Source organism: Calypte anna, chromosome 1, assembly GCF_003957555.1.
Source record: "Calypte anna isolate BGI_N300 chromosome 1, bCalAnn1_v1.p, whole genome shotgun sequence".
Classification (NCBI taxonomy): Eukaryota; Metazoa; Chordata; class Aves; order Apodiformes; family Trochilidae; genus Calypte; species Calypte anna.
In genome coordinates this window covers 4113701-4131547 of record NC_044244.1, presented here as the reverse complement: position 1 = coordinate 4131547, position 17847 = coordinate 4113701, and the positions used below count along the sequence as shown (strand labels likewise).

Genomic DNA, 17847 nt, shown 5'->3' with positions numbered 1-17847 from the left:
TGCTGTAAAGTGGGTCCTGGTGGCTTGCTTGGATGGACCCGTCACCAGCCACACTTCAAGACCAAACTTATCTGAACTGCTTGAAGAGCACAGATGCTTAGGAAGGAGAGGTATTAGCTAAGAAGGTGACAGTTCCTGATTTATTTGTCCCATTCCACTTGTCTCCACCTGCTGGTCCTCTTTTCCTAAAGGTGGTTTTTTACTAGCTTGAAATTGCTTTCTTTCTGGGAAAAAAGCCCCCTCTACACTATGTCCAGCCCATTGTGCTCCTATTTCTGGCTGGAGTTTATGGATGTTTCCTGTAATCGTTAATAGTATTAATTAATGGTAAGGCTAATGACATTGAAGGAAACAGCTGGTACTCCCATGAGGAGAATGATGGAGGGAGAACCCATCACCCAGGCAAGAGCTGCCCCCTGAACTTCAGACTGGAATGGTGGTTCTAGTTCTACTCTTGACAGTATGAAGACAAATACTAAACAGGATTTCTTCCCCCACCTCTAAAATACATTTTTGTTGGCAGATGAATTGTGAATTTTAATTCTAAGACTAAGATGGATTATTTCTCCAAAGCTTCAGATTTATTTTTATTTAAATGGTGGGTAACAATGAGAGCAGCCCTAAGAAGAAGACTTGTGGGTGGTGATCAATGAAAAGCTCAATGTGAGCTGGCAATGTGTGCTTGCAGCTCAGAAAGCCAACCCAAACCATTCTGTGATTCTCTGACCTCTTAAGAGTTAAGAAACCCTTTGGGTATTTTCTTGGAATTCCGTGGTATTCTGAAGGAGTTGAAGAGTAGGATAGAGAAACCCAAGGGTTACTTCCTGCTCAGAGACAGGATAGACTTGAAATATGGATAGACTTGAAGTCCAACAGGTTTTTCTATACCAGCTGGGCAGGTGCTGATGCAGCAGCTGAAAATGAACACGCTTTTGGATGCTCTTGGAAGCCAAATCCCAACATACGCCATCCCCAGCCCCTTCATGCCCTGATGGCTTGGCTGCTCCTTGCAGCCCATGCTGTGCTTTAATAACCCACCAGTCACCATGTAGTTTGCAGGCTGCCAGATTATTTATACTCCATCTGTTCTTCCCCATCCATAGCACTTCCCAGCTCTTCTCCCTGACTGCTGTTTGCCCAGGGTTGGAGACGTGCGTGGCATCCTCATCCCTCTGTTCTTGGGCTGCCTTTTGACCTGCTCCTGGTGTGGCTTCCTGAAGCCATTTATCTTTGTAGGACCTAACAACCATAATGAGGAGTTGACCACAAATGTCCTTGGAAACGTAGCTGCCTTCATGGCTCTTGGGAAGGAGGATGTGTCCCCTGTCAAAGGTGCCAAAGTGGAGGCAAAGTGGAGTCTGGTGGGACCTCTGTGGACCAGGGAGAAGTTCTGACCTCTCTGCAGCTCCCTCTTGCCCTCAGGCTTTGCAAGGAAGAGGGCAGGGAGAGCAATAAAGGGAGGTGAATGAAGCCAACTTCCATCTGAGATTCCTTGAGAGTCTTTTTGTATGGAAGTCAGGGTTGGAAGAGAAAAGCTGGTGACAGTTTAAGGAAAGCAGACAGGCTGAGTGTGAACCAGGTCCCTCAGCCTTCTTAGTCCCTCTGGCTTTCTATTTAGCACATGTGGGAATGGAAACCCCACAAAATGTTTTTTTTTTTAAATCCATTACATGTTGGGGGCTCAGGATGTCAAAAGGGCCTGATCCAGTGTACACACTGCATCCAGGCTCAGTGTGGGGGAGTTTTTGCATGGCAAAGTGAGCTCTTGGCACCCACATCCTTGGGCATGACCGTGCCACTGAGAGGTCTCAGCACCCTCAGCTGGAGCCTGCTCCCAGGTAGGGGGTACCTGGAACTGGTGAGGATGTGTTCAGTTCTGGGATCCTCACTCCAAGAAAGGCATTGAGGTCCTGGAATATTTCCAGAGGCTGGTGAGGAGCCTAGAGAAAAAGTCATATGAGGAGTGGCTGAGGGAACTGTGCATGTTTAGTTTGGAGGAGAGGAGGCTGAGAGGAGACCTCATTGCCCTCTAAAATTCCTTGAAAAGAGGTTGCAGGGAGGTGGGTGTTGGGTTCTTCTCCCAAGTGAATAATGACAGGACCAGGGGAAATGGCCTGAAGTTGAGGCATGGGAGGTTTAGACTGGATATTAGGAAGAATTTCTTTACTGAGAGATTCGTGAGGCACTGGAATGGGCTGCCCAGGGTGGTGGTGGAGTTGCCATCCCTGAAGGCATTAAAAAACATGTGGCTGTGGCATTATTTTTAGTTGGCATGGTGGTGCTGGGTTAAGCCTTGGAACTGATGGTCTGAGAGGTCTTTTCTACCTTTGTTTTTCTTTCTATTTGACTTTCCCACCTGTGAGATGGGACCCATACCTATAACGCAACCAGGACTGGTGTTACTTGTGGAGTGGCTGGGCAGTCCTGAATGCTGCAAGTTGTTAAAAAAAAAACAAACCCAAACACACACAAACACAAAGAAACCCAAGTGGATGCCTTTCTGTCTCTTTCACCTCTTGCCTCCTGTGCATCCAGCAGGAGCTGCGTAGGAGGGAATATTTGTCCTAATGCCATCTGCAGCAGGCCAAGCCATATGGAAAAGGTGTATTTGGATTTAGACTGGCTACTCTGCAGTGTTGCAGTTTCCATGGTAACTGGGTTTTGGGTTGGTTTTTTTTTTTTTCAATTTTTATTATTCAACAAGAGGAGCTTAAAATCTGTAGGACTAAATTTGATCCTTGGCAGAAGCATCCGCACTTTTCAAGGGGCTCTTCAGGAGGTGCAGTTGGTAGCTGACTCTCCTGCTCCTTACTTCAGGGTTATGGTATCTCCAAAGCTTCCCTCTCAGCACCCTTTCTGCTTCATCTCACCCCAGATCACTGTGTTCTGGTCTTCCTCTGACTGCAGTTGTCAAACCAAGGGACAACTTGCCCCTCTTGCATCTTGCTGGGGGATTTCTGTCTCCCCACAGAGAGTGTCCTTAGGTCAGGCTGCTCCATGTTCAACAAAGGCAAATGGTGACTTATAAACAAGAGAAGTTCATCTGCAAATAATGCAGATTGCACTTGGGAGGGATTCTTTATTTATTTTTTTTTCTCAATTAGAAAGAAGAAAAAAAAAAGTAAATACCAGATCCTTGTAGAGGCAGCTGAACCACTGCTATTACTGTGTTTGTGTTACCACACATGAGCTTTGTGATTAAAATTTAGGCTATCAGAAGCAGTCAGTTTCTTGGACTATTAGAGAAAACACTGGGGGAAGCTATTTCTTGGAAAAAAAAATAGTAAATAGTAAACCAAAATCAAATAGGATGTTTCAAATCATACCAGATGGGGCCTTCTTCTTCTGTGTCTTTTAGTGGGGTGATCCAAGGGGGATGTGACTGAAGGCAATAGGATTTCACACCATTTACAATTGGTGAGGATTAAAAGAGGCTCAGGTTGATCATTTATTAAGTGCTCATTTTTTTCTAACAAGCCTCTCAACTTTGCAGCTCTCTTCAGACTTCTGAATTTTTGCATGAAGTGGCACCCTTATAAATCTGACTAGCACAGGCTGAAAAAGCTTTGAGTTTTAGGGTATGTGAAAATCAGAGTTCAAATTAGAGCCTTTTCCTCTTACTTATACACTGTGTAAGCTGCTGGGTTTGAAATGAGATGGCTCCAATGCTTGAGCAGAATTGGCTGAAAATGAGCATTTCTCAGCCTGCAGGCAATGCCCTTCCTTGGGTTTGTGGACACAGCTGGAGCAACCCCGGTCCATAGTTCAGTTTCCATGGATGTCAGAGGCAAAAGCAGCTTAGCCAAGCCCCTCTGCTCTGTCTGTATCACCTGGTGTGCTGTAAAATTAACTGATCTTCACCCTTTTGGTGACCAGAACACTACTATGACATGGGAAGTTCGTGTTTGCTTACACTTAAATGACATTTGTTGAGTAGAAATATTCAGAAAGCAGATGCAGGAATGTGTTTAGGTTGCAGAAAGAGCAAGTGGCTATGATGATTTTAAACTTTTGAGGGTTGGGGTTTTGTTTGTTTGTTTGTGGGGTTTTTTTGTTTGTTTTTTTTATTTATTTTATTTCTTTTTATTTTAAACCTTTTGAGTTCAAGACCTAAGAGCATTGCTTTAGTGACTTTATTGTTAGGACCTCACCATGTCACCTGCCCAGGTACTTCCCTAAAGCTTTTCAGCATCCTTATCAATCTGGAAACTCTATAAATCTGTGCATGGGTCTCTTCTGGAATGATATTTAGGCTCCCAAGTCACCTGACATGTTTGAACCCTGCACTTCTAGTGACTCCTTAGCTCTGAAGGAGTAAATTATGCAACTGCCTCAGTACCTAAAGAAAATGTTTGGGAATTAAGAGCCTGGTTCCCTTCCCAGCACTGTTACTGACTTGTTATTTGCTCTTCAGGCATTCCAGCTTTCAGCCCTGCAGGTGTTGCTGGTTGCAGGGAGCTGTTGCAAAACCCATCAGTATTTTTGCAGAAGGGTTGCTGTAACACATGCCAGTGGAAGATGGAGATAATGATGCAGATGCCTATCAAAGTGGGGCTGTCTTTTGGGTGGCCCAGGGGGTCACAGCCTCTGCAGGATGGCAAATCTGCAAGTGCATGATGCTGAAAAGCTGTGGGGCTGAGTTTAATTCCTTCTTCTGGGGGTTGTGGGGAGAGGTGTGGGAGCCCTGGCTTTTGCTGTTGTGTTTGGGCTGTAAGTGACAGAAGTTCATTCAGCAGAGGGTTATGCAATTTTCCACTCATTACCCATGAGCATCCTGGCAGGCTCTGAGCCATCGTGTTGGAGTCTGTGACCCTTTGAATAAGCAAATGTGTGCTTGCAGCCCAGAAAGCCAACAGCATCTTGGACTACATCACAAGAAGTGTGGCCAGCAGGTTAAGGGAGGGGGTTCTCCCCCTCTGCTCTGCTCTCATGAGGTTGCACCTCCAGGGCTGGGTCCAGTTCAGGATCCCCCAACACAAGAAGGACACGGAGCTGTTGTATCAAGTCCAGAGGAGATCACAGAGGTGATGAGAGGGCTGGAGCATCCCTGCTATGGGGACAGGCTGAGAGAGTTGGGGTTGTTCAGCCTGGAGAAGACTCTGGGGAGACTTCAGAGCACCTGCCAGTACTTGAAGGGCCTGCAGGAAAGCTGGAGAGGGACTTTTTATGAGAGCATGGATTGACAGGGCAAAGAGTAATGGTTTTAAACTGGGAGAGACTAGGTGTAGGTTAGACATTAGAAAGGAATTATTTTGTGTGAGGGTGGTGAGACACTGGCACAGGTTGCCCAGAGAGGTCATTGCTCCCCCATCCCTGGAAGTCTTCTAGGCCAGGTTGGATGGAGCTTGGAGCAGCCTGGTTTAGTAGGAGGTGTCCCTGCTCATGGCAGGGGAGTTGGAACTTGAGGGTCTGTGAGGTCCCTTCCATCCCAAACTCATTTGTGATTCTCTGTTAATTACTTGTACCTACTTAGCAACCTAAGTTGGATGTCCCTGCCTACTGCAGGGTGTGGGACTAGGTGAACTTTAGAGGTCCTTTCCAACCCACATTATTCTCTGATTCTATTTCTCATGCTACAGTTTCCCACTTTGTTGTAAGGGGTCTCTTCTGCATCCTTATGGATTGTTGCTCCAGCTTCCTTGCCTGCTTTCCAGCAGCCAGAGGTTATTTCCATCACCCACTGAAGACCTCTTAACCCTGGGACAGGCAGTCTGCTCCTGCAAATCCTTGTGGTCATTGGGGCAGCTCCTGGGAAGCATTGCCCATGAGCAGGAGGAAAAGTTCATCATGTACCAGGCTATAAAATCCTCCAGCTGCTCAAAACCATTCTGCCTGCTCATTTCAAAGAAAACTGAAACTCACGTGGAGAAGTTACTAGAAAGTAATGGCTGGTGACATCCTTGTAGTTGGCTTTGAAGGCTGTGGAATAGCTTTGAAGGGTTGGATTTTGTCACCCATAATAATTTCAGACACTTCTTTTGCTCAGCTGCAAAGCCTGGTGGGACCAGGGGAGTGTCTCACCCCTCCTGTCCTCTTCTCGTAGATCATTTTATTAAGCAGGCATCTTCCCTGTCAATGTGAGTAAAGGGAGGAGAGAGCAGTTCATTATCCAGTGTACCACTTTGAGCCTAATGATAATTAAAAGGTTTGCCTTCACTTCTGTGGAACCTATTCTTAGAAATTATGTAAATTAATTGGAGTTTTGAAGAGGAGCATATGCCAAATCCTAAGTAATTCCCTGCTGGCTGAGGCAACTCCAGCACTGGAAGTAGAGAACAGCATCAAGATTATTTAATTTTTTTTCCTTTTTGTGGTTGCAAAAACTCTAAGGCTGCTCCAGTAAATTTTTATGCCTCTCTTTAGCAAATAGAGGAGAGAGATCAAATATCCAGACGCTGACCATTTGCCAGAGAGGTACAGTAAAAAAGCCTTTTTCTCCCTGAAAGCTTTGCCATCTCAAAAATGACATTTAACACAAGCTTTTTACTTCTGCAGCCCTTCTCCAAACAAATGTATGTTCCTGCTTGAAAGAGAATTTTGATGCTCAAAAGGGAAACATACCTGAGATCCCATGAGCTCCCCTTGTGAGTTCCCTCTTGCTGTTAATTTAATGGGGAGGATATTTGCTTTCCATGCTGAGTGAGAAGGGAGATTGATCCTAAGATCCATAGTGTGTGGAGGAAAGAGGATATGCTTTGGAAGTAAAATAGCTATAAATGTTAATAGCTTTTATTTTTTTCTTCTTCTACATGGTTATTCTTTCCCTTTGAAAAGGCAAAAAACAAATGGAAGCTAAATTTGGATAAAGACAAATTTGAAAGAACCACAGAAATTCATTTGAATAAAAATGAGAGGCAATATGGTTTGGTCTCAGTATATTTTGGTCTCAATCAACAAATCACTTAGAGTGGATGGGACTACTTGTGTGTTTAAAGATAAACATGATTAAATAGTTCTGATAGGAAGGTTCTGCAGGTTAGGGGCCTTCTGCAGGAAGGGGCCTGCAGGAAAGCTTGGGGAGGGGACTTTTCACAAGGGTGTCTAGTGATAGGATGAGGGAAAATGCCTTTAAACTGGAAGAGAGGACATTTGGGTAGGACATTAGGAAGAAATTCTGCAGTGTGAGGGTGGTGAGACACTGACCCAGGTTGCCCAGAGAATCTGTGGCTGCCCCATCCCTGAAAGTGTCCAAGGCCAGCGTGGATGGGGCTTGGAGCACCCGGTTTAGTGAGAGGTGTCCCTGCCAATGTCAGGCAGGTTGGACCCAGTTGGTCTTCAAAGTCTGTTCCAAACCATTCTGTGATCCTGTGGTACCTCTGGATGTACATTTTGCTAAGTCACCTTTTCTTTACAACCTCACTCTAAGGATGAAAAGATGCTGGGCATGGATTCTTCTGCAGGAGGAGGCAGCTCTCCAGCCCAGGTGCTTTTTGCCTTTGGAGATCTGAAATTCAGTGGTGGTGAGGTCTGATTTTTGGAGCCATTGGCTTTTGCCAGGGGAAGCCTTTTCAGTAGTACAGAAGGCAGTTTTGATAACCTGTCAGGTGCATCCCTGGTACTGAGCAACCTCTGGGTATGAGAAGCCAGATTCTCTTCCCTAATTCAAATTCGTATTCAATGAAACTTGTTGTAAAGCTGCTAGAAATGGGTCTCTGGTTCCTCTGGGGCTTTAGTGATGTGGAGGTGATTGCCAGCATGCTCAGGTATGTCTGATGGTTACACTGTCCCAAGCTCTTGAATGTCTGCTCCTTTTTCAGCCATTTGTTCACTGAGCTTTGGGGCCTTATGGCTAAAATCTTCCTCAGTTTCCCCATCACTATATACTTACCCTGCTGTGTGACTCAATTATTTTCTTTAGTAATTTTTTTACTGCTTTTTGGTTCTCAGAGAAAAGGCTCCCTAACACTGCAGGCTGGCAAGGTGAAAAGAACAATTCTTTTAGCCAAGGTTTGGAGCTTGTGGAGAAATCTTATCATTAATGGCAGCAGGGATGTAAGATCCCAGAATAGAAGTTGTGAAGGCTGCAAGTGAAGACAGTTCTTGGGAAAAGCAAGCACAGTGTCATGCAACTTTGGATCAATAAAAAATCATTTTAGAACAAGAATACAACACGTAGCAATGAATGTAGATGGGAATGACATTGCTAACCATTTACTGGATCACAAGCTTTCTGCATATATTTTGGAGTTGTCTGTGTGTGTGTGTGTTAAATATAACATAATCTCCTTTTATGCTTGTATTGACTAATGCACAGATGGTTTAGAACTGCTGAAGGACATTTTTATTGAATGAACACAGAATGTGATCATTACTCTGGGATTAGGATGCCAGCTTGAGCACCTGCTAGACAGGGGTCATGAGAAATGGACTGATTTGATAGGTGTTAAACACTTAAGTGGGGGCAAGGCAGGGAGTTGAATCTGGGTTTCTTCTAAGTTCTGGGTCTGCATCCCTCTGCCAACCCCAAACTGCTTTTTGCAACCCTCTGGGTGCAGCCAGGTTTCATCCCAGGTGGAAGTGTTGCAGTGGACATGTTCTTGAACACAGTTAACATGTTTTCCCACCAGCATGTTCTCTTGTTGCCCACATTTTGGGTCCGAGTTCACTGCCTGGTCCTCCATCCACCTTTAGCTGTAGAAGAGACTTTTCCATCTTTCATCAAGTGGAAACCAAGCCCATGTTCTTATTTTGGTGCCCTGCAGGGGCTGGGAACCCACCAGGGTAAATCAAGGCCATCCTGAGATGTTTGCACTCCTGCTTTGTATTACTCTGGGGTAACCTCAGGTTGATCTCTGGAGCTCAGGTTGCCCTCAGATGGTGGTGTCTGACTGCCCAAGGTTGATTTTCAAGTAGCCATTTCTCAGGCAGTTTCTTATTTTAGTGAGTCTGATCTCCTTCTTGAATAAGTTTAAGTTAGATGCTACCTATGGGATGGATGCACATTGTGCTTTAGATGTGATGGGCTTGGTCCTGCAGGTCTGTCCTCTCTCTAGCTGTGTTTGGGTTGACATGAAAAGAACAGAGAATTAGGGGTACCCAGTTGGAGCTGGGATCATTCTGCTGATCACCCAAGTGACAAAACCCACGTGGACACGTGTAAAATATCTTTGCAAAGGTGTCAGCTCCTCCTTGGTGGATGATGCTGCCACACTGTGTGTTCCTTTATTCCCATCTCTTCCCACAGGACCATGCTGATTTGAGAAACCACTTCTTCACTGTAGGGATGAAGCTGGAAGCAGTCAATATGAAGGAGCCATTTCATATTTGTCCTGCATCAGTGACCAAGGTGAGCTCCATGAGAGGGGGGCTGAAAAGAACCTGAATAGAAACTTCTTACTGATTTCCACTGTATTTAGGAAAGCCCAAGAGTGTTACTTCATCGTCTGGAGAACACATCAAGAAATATGTTTAAAATCCATGGGTGCTCCAAATAAATGGATTGTTTCTGTCCAACAGGCATCACCAGGTGATGCACAACTATATTTGCACTCAGATTCCCTGGGGAGGAGCATGTCTGCCTTCCACTTCCCTGCAAAAAAAGGGATCCCTCTTTGATCTTTCTCACTGCATGCATTTGGGTTTTCCCTGCACATCTAGGGAACTTTTCCAATAAAACAGCTGGATGGAGGTGGTACCTGGATGTTTAATCCATAGTTTCAAAGGAAAGAAAGAGGAAGGCTGTGGGATCTCTAGAATCTCCTCTAGTTCCTGCTCAGGTATGGGCACACTGAGTGACCTTGAACCCCAGTGCTTTCCTTTGCCTCAGTTTACCCATCTCTAAAACTCAAAGTTCAGTGTCTTTGATAGAAATACTTTGATGAAAAGCATTAGGTGAGAGCAGGAGTGGTTTGATTTCAGGCTCTGTTTTGGCTTTCCACATTCCCTCATGTTACAGCAATTTTAACTTCTGATTTTGTTTTCTTCTTTTTCACCCCTCAGGTTTTTAACAATCATTATTTACAAGTGACCATTGATGACTTGAGACCTGAAGCCAGCAAAATCTCAATGCTTTGCCATGCTGATTCCTTAGGGATCTTGCCAATACAGTGGTGCCTTAAAAATGGAGTCAATCTCACACCTCCCAAGGGTTTGTATTCCTTCTCGGTGATTTGCAGGTTTCCTCTGAAGGAAATTTGTCTCTTCCTAGTGCCTTTAAAACTGTGATGTTTTTTGCTGCAGAGCATCACCCTAAGTATCTCGAGCTATCACAGCTCTCTTGAATCACTGGGGCTGTTCTGGCTCTTGCCACCCTGTGAGCATCTCTGCAAATGCATCTTGCTGGTGTATTGATGTCCCTGTGCTTTGTAGTCCCCAGCAGCCTGCACCAGAGCCTTGTGAATTCCTGTAAAATACATCTTAGTGATGCTTTGTGTGTGGAGAGAGCAAAAGGAGCATTGAGAGTCATGTCATGCTAAAAGCAAATCATCTATCTCTCCATAGCATCCACCTCAGTACAACACTAAAGCCAAGCAAAGCTCCTAAATCTCAATGTCTAAACTAAACTCAGGGCTGTCTTGCCCAGGAGCGTGCAGGCATTTCCTTAGCTGGCTCAAAAAATCCCAAATTGTTAGCAGTGTTCAGGTCAGAGCCAGGAGAAGGAGGCTCCAACCGTGCTGTTTCCCAACTTTGTAGCCGTGCAGTTAATTACTTCCAATTTCAGACAGCCACCTGTGGTGCCCTGGTGATACTTCTTCACTTGCAAAATGTGTTGGCTGGCTGGAATTTTAGGGTTTTTTTGAAGCTGGCTGGGGTGTTGACCCTTTGCCAGAAATTGATGTTGCTTGGGAGAAAAAGAAATGCCTGGGGAGGGGAGAAAAATCCCACTTAAGGTTTGCACATGCAGATTGCTTTTAATTTTGGAAATTATATGCTGCTGCCAAACCCAGGGAAGCAAAGGATTATTCTCTGCTAGGTTCAGAGTCCTCTTCCATATATCCAGAGTGCCTCTTCAGCACATGTAATGTAAAATTCCCAGCATAGTCCTGAAGTCCTGAGCTTGCAGCTGCATATGGGATGTGTCCATAATTACTGTGGTGCCTTTACTGAAATAAATGTGCTGCTTCAATCTGGGTGTAACAACCATGCCTGTGTAAGTACACACTGATATTGTCCAGAAATGCAGCTAAAATGAAAGTCAATGGAATGTTTTTTCTTTTTTCCCACCCCAAATTCACACACAGCTTCCCCCAGGCCATACAGTTTGCTCCAGACCATGGGCCAGACACTTCTCTTTACAAGGTCATGGCCTGATAATTTCCAATCCCAGCTGGCACAAAGCCAGCCTGAGATGGGGTTTTATAGGTTGGGTATCTGCAAACTCTTGTTTTAGATGCCAACATTCTTAGCAGTAGCATCTGTTAGAGAGAAATACCTCAACTTGGCCAGTAAAGCCTGAAGGGCAGGTGGGTATCTAGTGGCATGGTTGGTGAGAAAGCATAGGAAAGTCTCCCCTGGCAAAAATAAAGTTTACTTTATGCTGTCTGATCAGAAATCCTAGAGGGAAGCTATTAAAAAAAAAGGCATCAGGCAGCTAGATGCATGCTGTGTCTTGCTGTATTTCTTGTACTGTGTATGAGGGCTGGATGCCTAAACTGCATCTTAGCATCTTGGGTGTCAAAATCCTTTTCCATTGGCAGAACACAGGCTTTGAGTCATTAAAATATAATCAGAAGTGGGAATTTTTTGCAAACCAAACAACAAACCACCAAAAAAACACACAAGCCACCAAAAAAGGAAAGCAGAGGGAAAGTGGAAAGCAGAGGGAAAGTGGAAAGCATCCAAACTCCCACTGATGGAGCCAGATTTGGATAAAGAAATAGCCAGGACTGATAGGAGAGGGATGCACTGCTGTGAAAGTGAAGTAGGCTGTGGTGTGAGCTGGCTGCTAATGAGAAGGTCTGCAGGAGGAGGAGGAAATCCCACCATTTCCATCTGCATCCCTGGACAGCTCTACCTGCCCTGGCATGTCCAGAAATGTCCTTCTTGCACATGGATTTCACCAGCCTCCTCCAACCCCAGCACTCATGTGTTCCTGACCAACCTCACCCTCAACAGAGAATAAGTTGGCAATATTTGGTGTTGCCCAAAGGCAAGAGGTTCCTATGGAACAAAAAAAACAGTGAAAGAATTCCTTTTTCATTGTGTATTGTAATCGTTTGCTTGGGTTTGGTTTGGTTGGGTTTTTTTTTTTTTTTTTTTTGGTTTTGTTTTCTTTTTTGTTAATTTGTTGTTGACACCTTCTCTGCTTCTCTGATTTTCAGATCAACTCATTTTATTTCATCAGAGCACTGTGCCAGGTTGGGGTATTTGAGTTCAGAATCTCATAGCCATTCTCTTGCCTTTTTGCCTCTCAGGCCTTTGTTGAAGCCAAACACGCAGTAGATGAACCCTGAACAGGAGGTGCAAACATTTGCTACTAGAAATAGAGAACAGTATTTTCCTGTGCAGTGCCAAATATGAATACCCATTTACTGCTGCTGCATAAACATTGAACAAACACTGTTTATATTTATTAGAGCTGGATTTATAGACCACTTCCCTTTAGAGTAGCACCCATTGTTCCTTTTTTATGAGATATTAAAAGAGGGGAAAATATTTCAGTAGGACTTCTAGTTGGAAAGCTCACTAAGGAAATGCCACTTTCAGAACCTCCAAATACATTTCTGTTGTTGTGTTTGCTACTTCTTGTATTTTGCCCTCTACTCTGCCCTCATCAGACCCCACCTGGAGTATTGCATCCAGTTCTGAAGCCCCTTTTGCAGGAGGGACACGGACATGTTGGAGTGTGTCCAGAGAAGGGCCACAAGGATGCTCAGAGGAGGGCTATGGAGCACCTTTCCTATGAGGACAGACTGGAAGACTTGGGGTTATTCAGTCTGAAAAGGAGAAGGCTCAGAGGAGACCTTATTGCAGCCTTCCAGTATCTGAAGGGGCTACAAGAAAGCTTGGGGGGGAACTTTTTAGGATGTCAGGTAGTGATAGGACCAGGGGGAATGAATTCAAACCAGAGAAGGGGAGATTTAGACTGGATGTTAGGAAAAAGTTCTTCACCATGAGGGTGGTGAGACACTGGAACAGGTTGCCCAGAGAGGTGGTGGAAGCCCCATCTCTGGAAGTTTTTAAGGCTGGACAGGGCTCTGAGCAGCCTGGTCTAGCAGGAGGTGTCCCTGCCCATGGCAGTGGGGTTAGAACTGGATGATCTCAAAGGTCCCTTCCAACCTTGAAAATTCTATGAATCTTAAATAACTGCTGAGAATTGGTGTAGAAAGCAGTGATTTTTCACATGTTTGGGGAGCAGCAGGTAAATCACACAAGCAAAGCTTTGAGCTATGTTATTACTTGATTATTTCTTCAGCTAAATCTTAAAGGATTAAAAGTAGGTGAATGCCATGTGCTAATGGAGGTACTTGTTACATGCTACCTCTCCACATGCTAAAGGTGGTGGCTTATATCATGTTGCTCCATAAAAAGTCCAGATACAGGTCCAGGCTGCTTTAAATCCAATTCCTGAGTATGGTCCTCTCAGAGTCATCCTTGTTAGACTGTTGAAGCAAGTTATGGCAAACCCTCTTACTGCTTTCCCAAGTTTCCTATCTGTTCAAATCCACAACAAGAGGGTCTTCTCTTGTCATTTTGGTAGTGGTGAAACCAACAGGTGATTGGTTGGTGACAGCACAGTTGAGTTTTTACACCTCACTGAAACTTTGTCATAGAATCATAGAATTGGCTGGGTTGGAAGGGACCTCAGAGATCATCAAGTCCAACCCTTGATCCACTCCCACTGCAGTTCCCAGCCCATGGCACTGAGTGCCACATCCAGTCTCTTTTGAAATATCTCCAGACACGGAGAATCCACTACTTCCCTGGGCAGCCCATTCCAATGGCTGATCACCCTCTCCAGAAAGAAATGTCAGTTTTCAACCATTCTGCCAAGGTCTTGTGTAGTTGCAGATAAAATTTAAAACCTGTCTGGGAGGGTTTTAAACCAGAGATGAGAGGATGTGCAGGACATGGGCTGGTTTTTGGGTCCCTGAAGCTGCAGCAGCTGTGGTGGATCAGGTGAAGACAGACACAGAACAGTGGTCTATATTAATTCACCCACCCCATCACCCACCCATCCATCACCCATCCCATCTTCTGGAGTCCATGGAAAGTGGGAGGGACTTTCACAGGGCAACTCATCAGGAGGACAGACATGAGCTCTAGGTCTGCCTGTTTGTCCCTTGACTCTTTAGGGAACCCAGGCCCAATGTAGACATCTCCACTGCAAACATCTGTATGGGATCCAGGAAATCCCCTTCTGATACAGTGATGTGCATCTTTCTTCCTGTTTTCCGTTTCATTTTGTGAAGCTGAAAAGTCTGGAAAATGAATAACTGGAGAGAAAAAAAAAGGGAGAAGAAAGGGGAAGAAAAATACTGTTGCAGAAATTGGTGGTTAGAAAACAGTGCAAGGATACTTATTTTCCATATGAAAAAAATCAATGTTCTTTTTAATTAATTGTCCTGTTTCACTTGCATGTGCATTTTTGTTTCTACATTTCTGGTTATTATTTACTTTCATGCCCCACAGAGACAGGCAGCTGAGCTCAAGGCTTTATCTCATTAATTTGTTTGTCCTGGATGCAGTAATTAGGATTAGAAGTTCATTTTATCCCAGATCCTTGCATCTTAGCAGCAGGATTAGAACTTTATTTTCAAAATTTTTACCTCATTGTTTTTTTGCTCTGGATGACTGATGGGTGACTTCACCCAGTATTCCATTCCTTTCTTGCCTGCAAAAATTATCATTATTTCCATAGTCATAAATGATTCATCCCCATCTCATCTTGAGTGTTCCTTCTTGGCTATCAATGAAAAAGTCATTCAGGGATGTTCTGTGAAATGAGGCCAAGCTCGGGTGCGAGGCAAGGAGATTGAAGGGAGAATTTGGCCTTTAGGGGACTCCTGAACATTTGCAGTGAGAGTAATTCTGCATTAATGTTATTAGAATTTTAGCAGTATTGTCACAGGGCTCTGGACAGGATTTGCTCTTAAGAGCTTCAAGCATTGTAAGAGACTTGAAAGACTTGAGGCAAACAAAAACTACACAAAACAACCCAAAAATCAAACCTGTATGTCCCAAGTAATAACAGTCAGGTAAGAAGAATGAATGAGCAAATGTCTGTTTTGCTTCTATGAAACTCAGAAATCAGAGACTTGTTTGGGGTTGGAATTTATCTTAAAGATTATTTAGTTCCCATCCCTCTGCCATAGGCAGGGGCACCAGTGTTGCTTCCCTGTTTTTGGTAGAAGCAGAGGCTGAAAGGAGCATCTGGTTGCTGAAGCTTTAATCTGGGAAATGTGTATTCATTTTCATGCTCTGTTCCAGATTTCCAAACAGCCTTGAATAATGTTCTTACTGTGGTGGGAGTCAGCTCAGGAAACCTGAGATGCTGGAAAGTCAGTGATGGAGGGTAGAGCTATGGCAGTGAAGACAGAGGAGAATTTATCTCATGCTTCAGAAGAGAGGATGGCTCAGCTTCTGATCATGCTGGTCCAGTCCCTGTTTGTTGTTGAGGCACCCCTGTGTTCCATAATTCCCTCTTCTGATGGATAAAGGAGAAAAAGAAGTCCATGAGCAGCCCCACTTGGAAACTGAGGACAGTAGCAATTCTTGGTAGTTATGGATGTATTATAGATGCTCACAGGAAGGGAGAAATAAGGAAAATCGATGTGTTCTATTAGTTTTTCACAAAGACTTGGAGTTTTCAAAGTGAAATGTAGTAGTGGGTGCTGGAGAAGCGTTGGTGTCACCTCTCATGGCTTGTGAGCAGACATCCAGAGAACTTGCCTGCTGGTACTGCACAGCTGACTGAGGTGGGATGGGATGGGATGAATCCTGAGGCTGGTTGTGTCTGTGGGGGCCATTTTATGCTTGCTCTTTGCTGTGAAGTGATGGCTGATGGCACTTCCCTGTTTCCCCATCCTGCAGGTTACTCTGGCCAGGACTTTGACTGGGCAGACTATCAGAAGCAGTGTGGAGCAGAGGCAGCCCCTCACCCCTGCTTCAGAAATGTAAGTTCTCTCCTTGCCTTTGCATTGCTCCTCTCGTGCCCATATGTAAAAACAATATCCCTCCCAGAAAAGCTGCAGCAAGGCTTTGGGAGGTTCCTGCAGCCACCATGAGGAGAAAGAAAGCAAGCCAGAGGTGTGTTCTGGGTCTCCATCCCTAAAAGGGATTTGATTCATTTCATTTTCCTGCTCATCATGTCCTCAATGATGTTGTGCAGCATCTAGCACAAGAAGGATCTCAACTGAATATTACAATTAATTACAATCCTATGTAAAAAAAAGAAACTAAGTAAAGCAATTTCATTGCATCCCCTTTCACATTTTAGGTGTTCTTTCTAGTTCCCAGGGGGATACACTCAAGCAAACCAAATGTGTTTAAAAGCTAAGGTTGAAACTGCTCAGCTTGGAGTGTGAGAAGAGTGATGAACCTGCATGGATGTCTTTGGGACAGCTAATGTGGTTCCTGGACACAGCAACAGTGATGTGAGAAGCAGCACATCATTTTGTTGGAAGCCATCAAGATTCAGAGCTTTAGAAAAAATCTGCTTAAGGCTTTTTTCTGTCAAGGACAGTCTGGTGTGGCTTGATCCACAGATATTCATCACTCAGTGAAAGGCAGATGTAGCCTTCAGCCTCTGCCAGTAACCTGGTGCTCTTGTTGATGCTCCCATCAACAGATGGAAGCTGAGATCCCATCAATAACTGGGAATGTGGCACTTCAGATGAGTGCAGAAGGGTTTACAAAATGAAGCAGTCTTGTGTATGGAGGACAAGCAGGTTCCCCTGGGAGTTACATAGATTTTACTCAGAAGTTACAACACTGGGGGACAAGGTGTTGGTGCAAAGCAGAATGGAGATGTTCTCACAGGATGCCAGTCCTGCATCTTTTTGCATGGCCTTCCTCATCTGCACTCTGAGGGTGATGAGAGACTGGCACAGACTGCCCAAAGAAGTTGTGACTGCCCCATCCCTAGAAGTGTTGAAGGCCAGGTTGGATGGGGCTTGGAGCAACCTGGTCTAGTGCCAGGTGTTCATGTCAGAGAGGTTGGATCATGATGATCTTTAAGGTCCCTTCTAACCCAAATTATTTTGTGATTCTATGATCTGTTGTGGCCCAAGGGCAACCTTGCTTGGAACACACCTCTGAAGGTGAACTGGTGCATTTGAACACTTTCTATTGATTAATATAGAAGAGCTGTATCATCTACAGAGTTTTACCTGGCAATCAAATCAAAGCTGGAATTTCTTTGCCCCATTTATTATGCTGTCTGGTGCAAATCCCTCTCCCTCAAGGGACTTCAAAGATTTCCCCAAGTGCTGCAAGAAGCTGGGCAATGCTGCATCTCACCAAGAGAGTGGGAACAACATCTCATTTCTGCAGTTCTGCAAGCACCCCTCCCTTTTCTTCTTCTCTTTTCCTTTTGTCAAGTAATGGATCTGTGCTCTCAGCACTGAGAACAGTCTCTGAGTAATAGCCTCTGACGATAAAATCTAAGCCCTTCTTCCCCCACACTGTTTTTTTTTTCTTTCTTTTTTTTCTTAAGGGAATGTTCATCAGATGAACATGTGTCTGTTATTCTTCTGCTCTCAATAGCCCAGTTCTCTGCAGAGAGATGTGATCTCACCCTTATCATTTGTGCCACCTCCCTGACAGGTCAGCCCATTTGTTCCATGCAGACACATCTCCCACCTGGTGCCATGGAGCTGGGAGGGGATGTGCTGGAGCTGTTTTCCCTGGGGGGGACATATTCAACAAGGGGAGGCAGTTATGAAATGGATTGACATGCCCAAATCC

At 44.6% G+C, this 17847-nt stretch overlaps 1 protein-coding gene across 1 annotated transcript in view; it reads left to right on the top strand.

The window, feature by feature from the left end:
- SFMBT2 (Scm like with four mbt domains 2) overlaps positions 1 to 17847 on the top strand; it is a 104182-nt gene that overhangs the window by 50954 nt on the left and 35381 nt on the right. The window contains exons 7-9 of the mRNA XM_030456681.1: positions 9185 to 9286; positions 9940 to 10087; positions 15973 to 16055. Of these exons, the coding sequence (XP_030312541.1) occupies positions 9185 to 9286; positions 9940 to 10087; positions 15973 to 16055 (333 nt within the window). The remainder of the gene's footprint in view (positions 1 to 9184; positions 9287 to 9939; positions 10088 to 15972; positions 16056 to 17847) is intronic.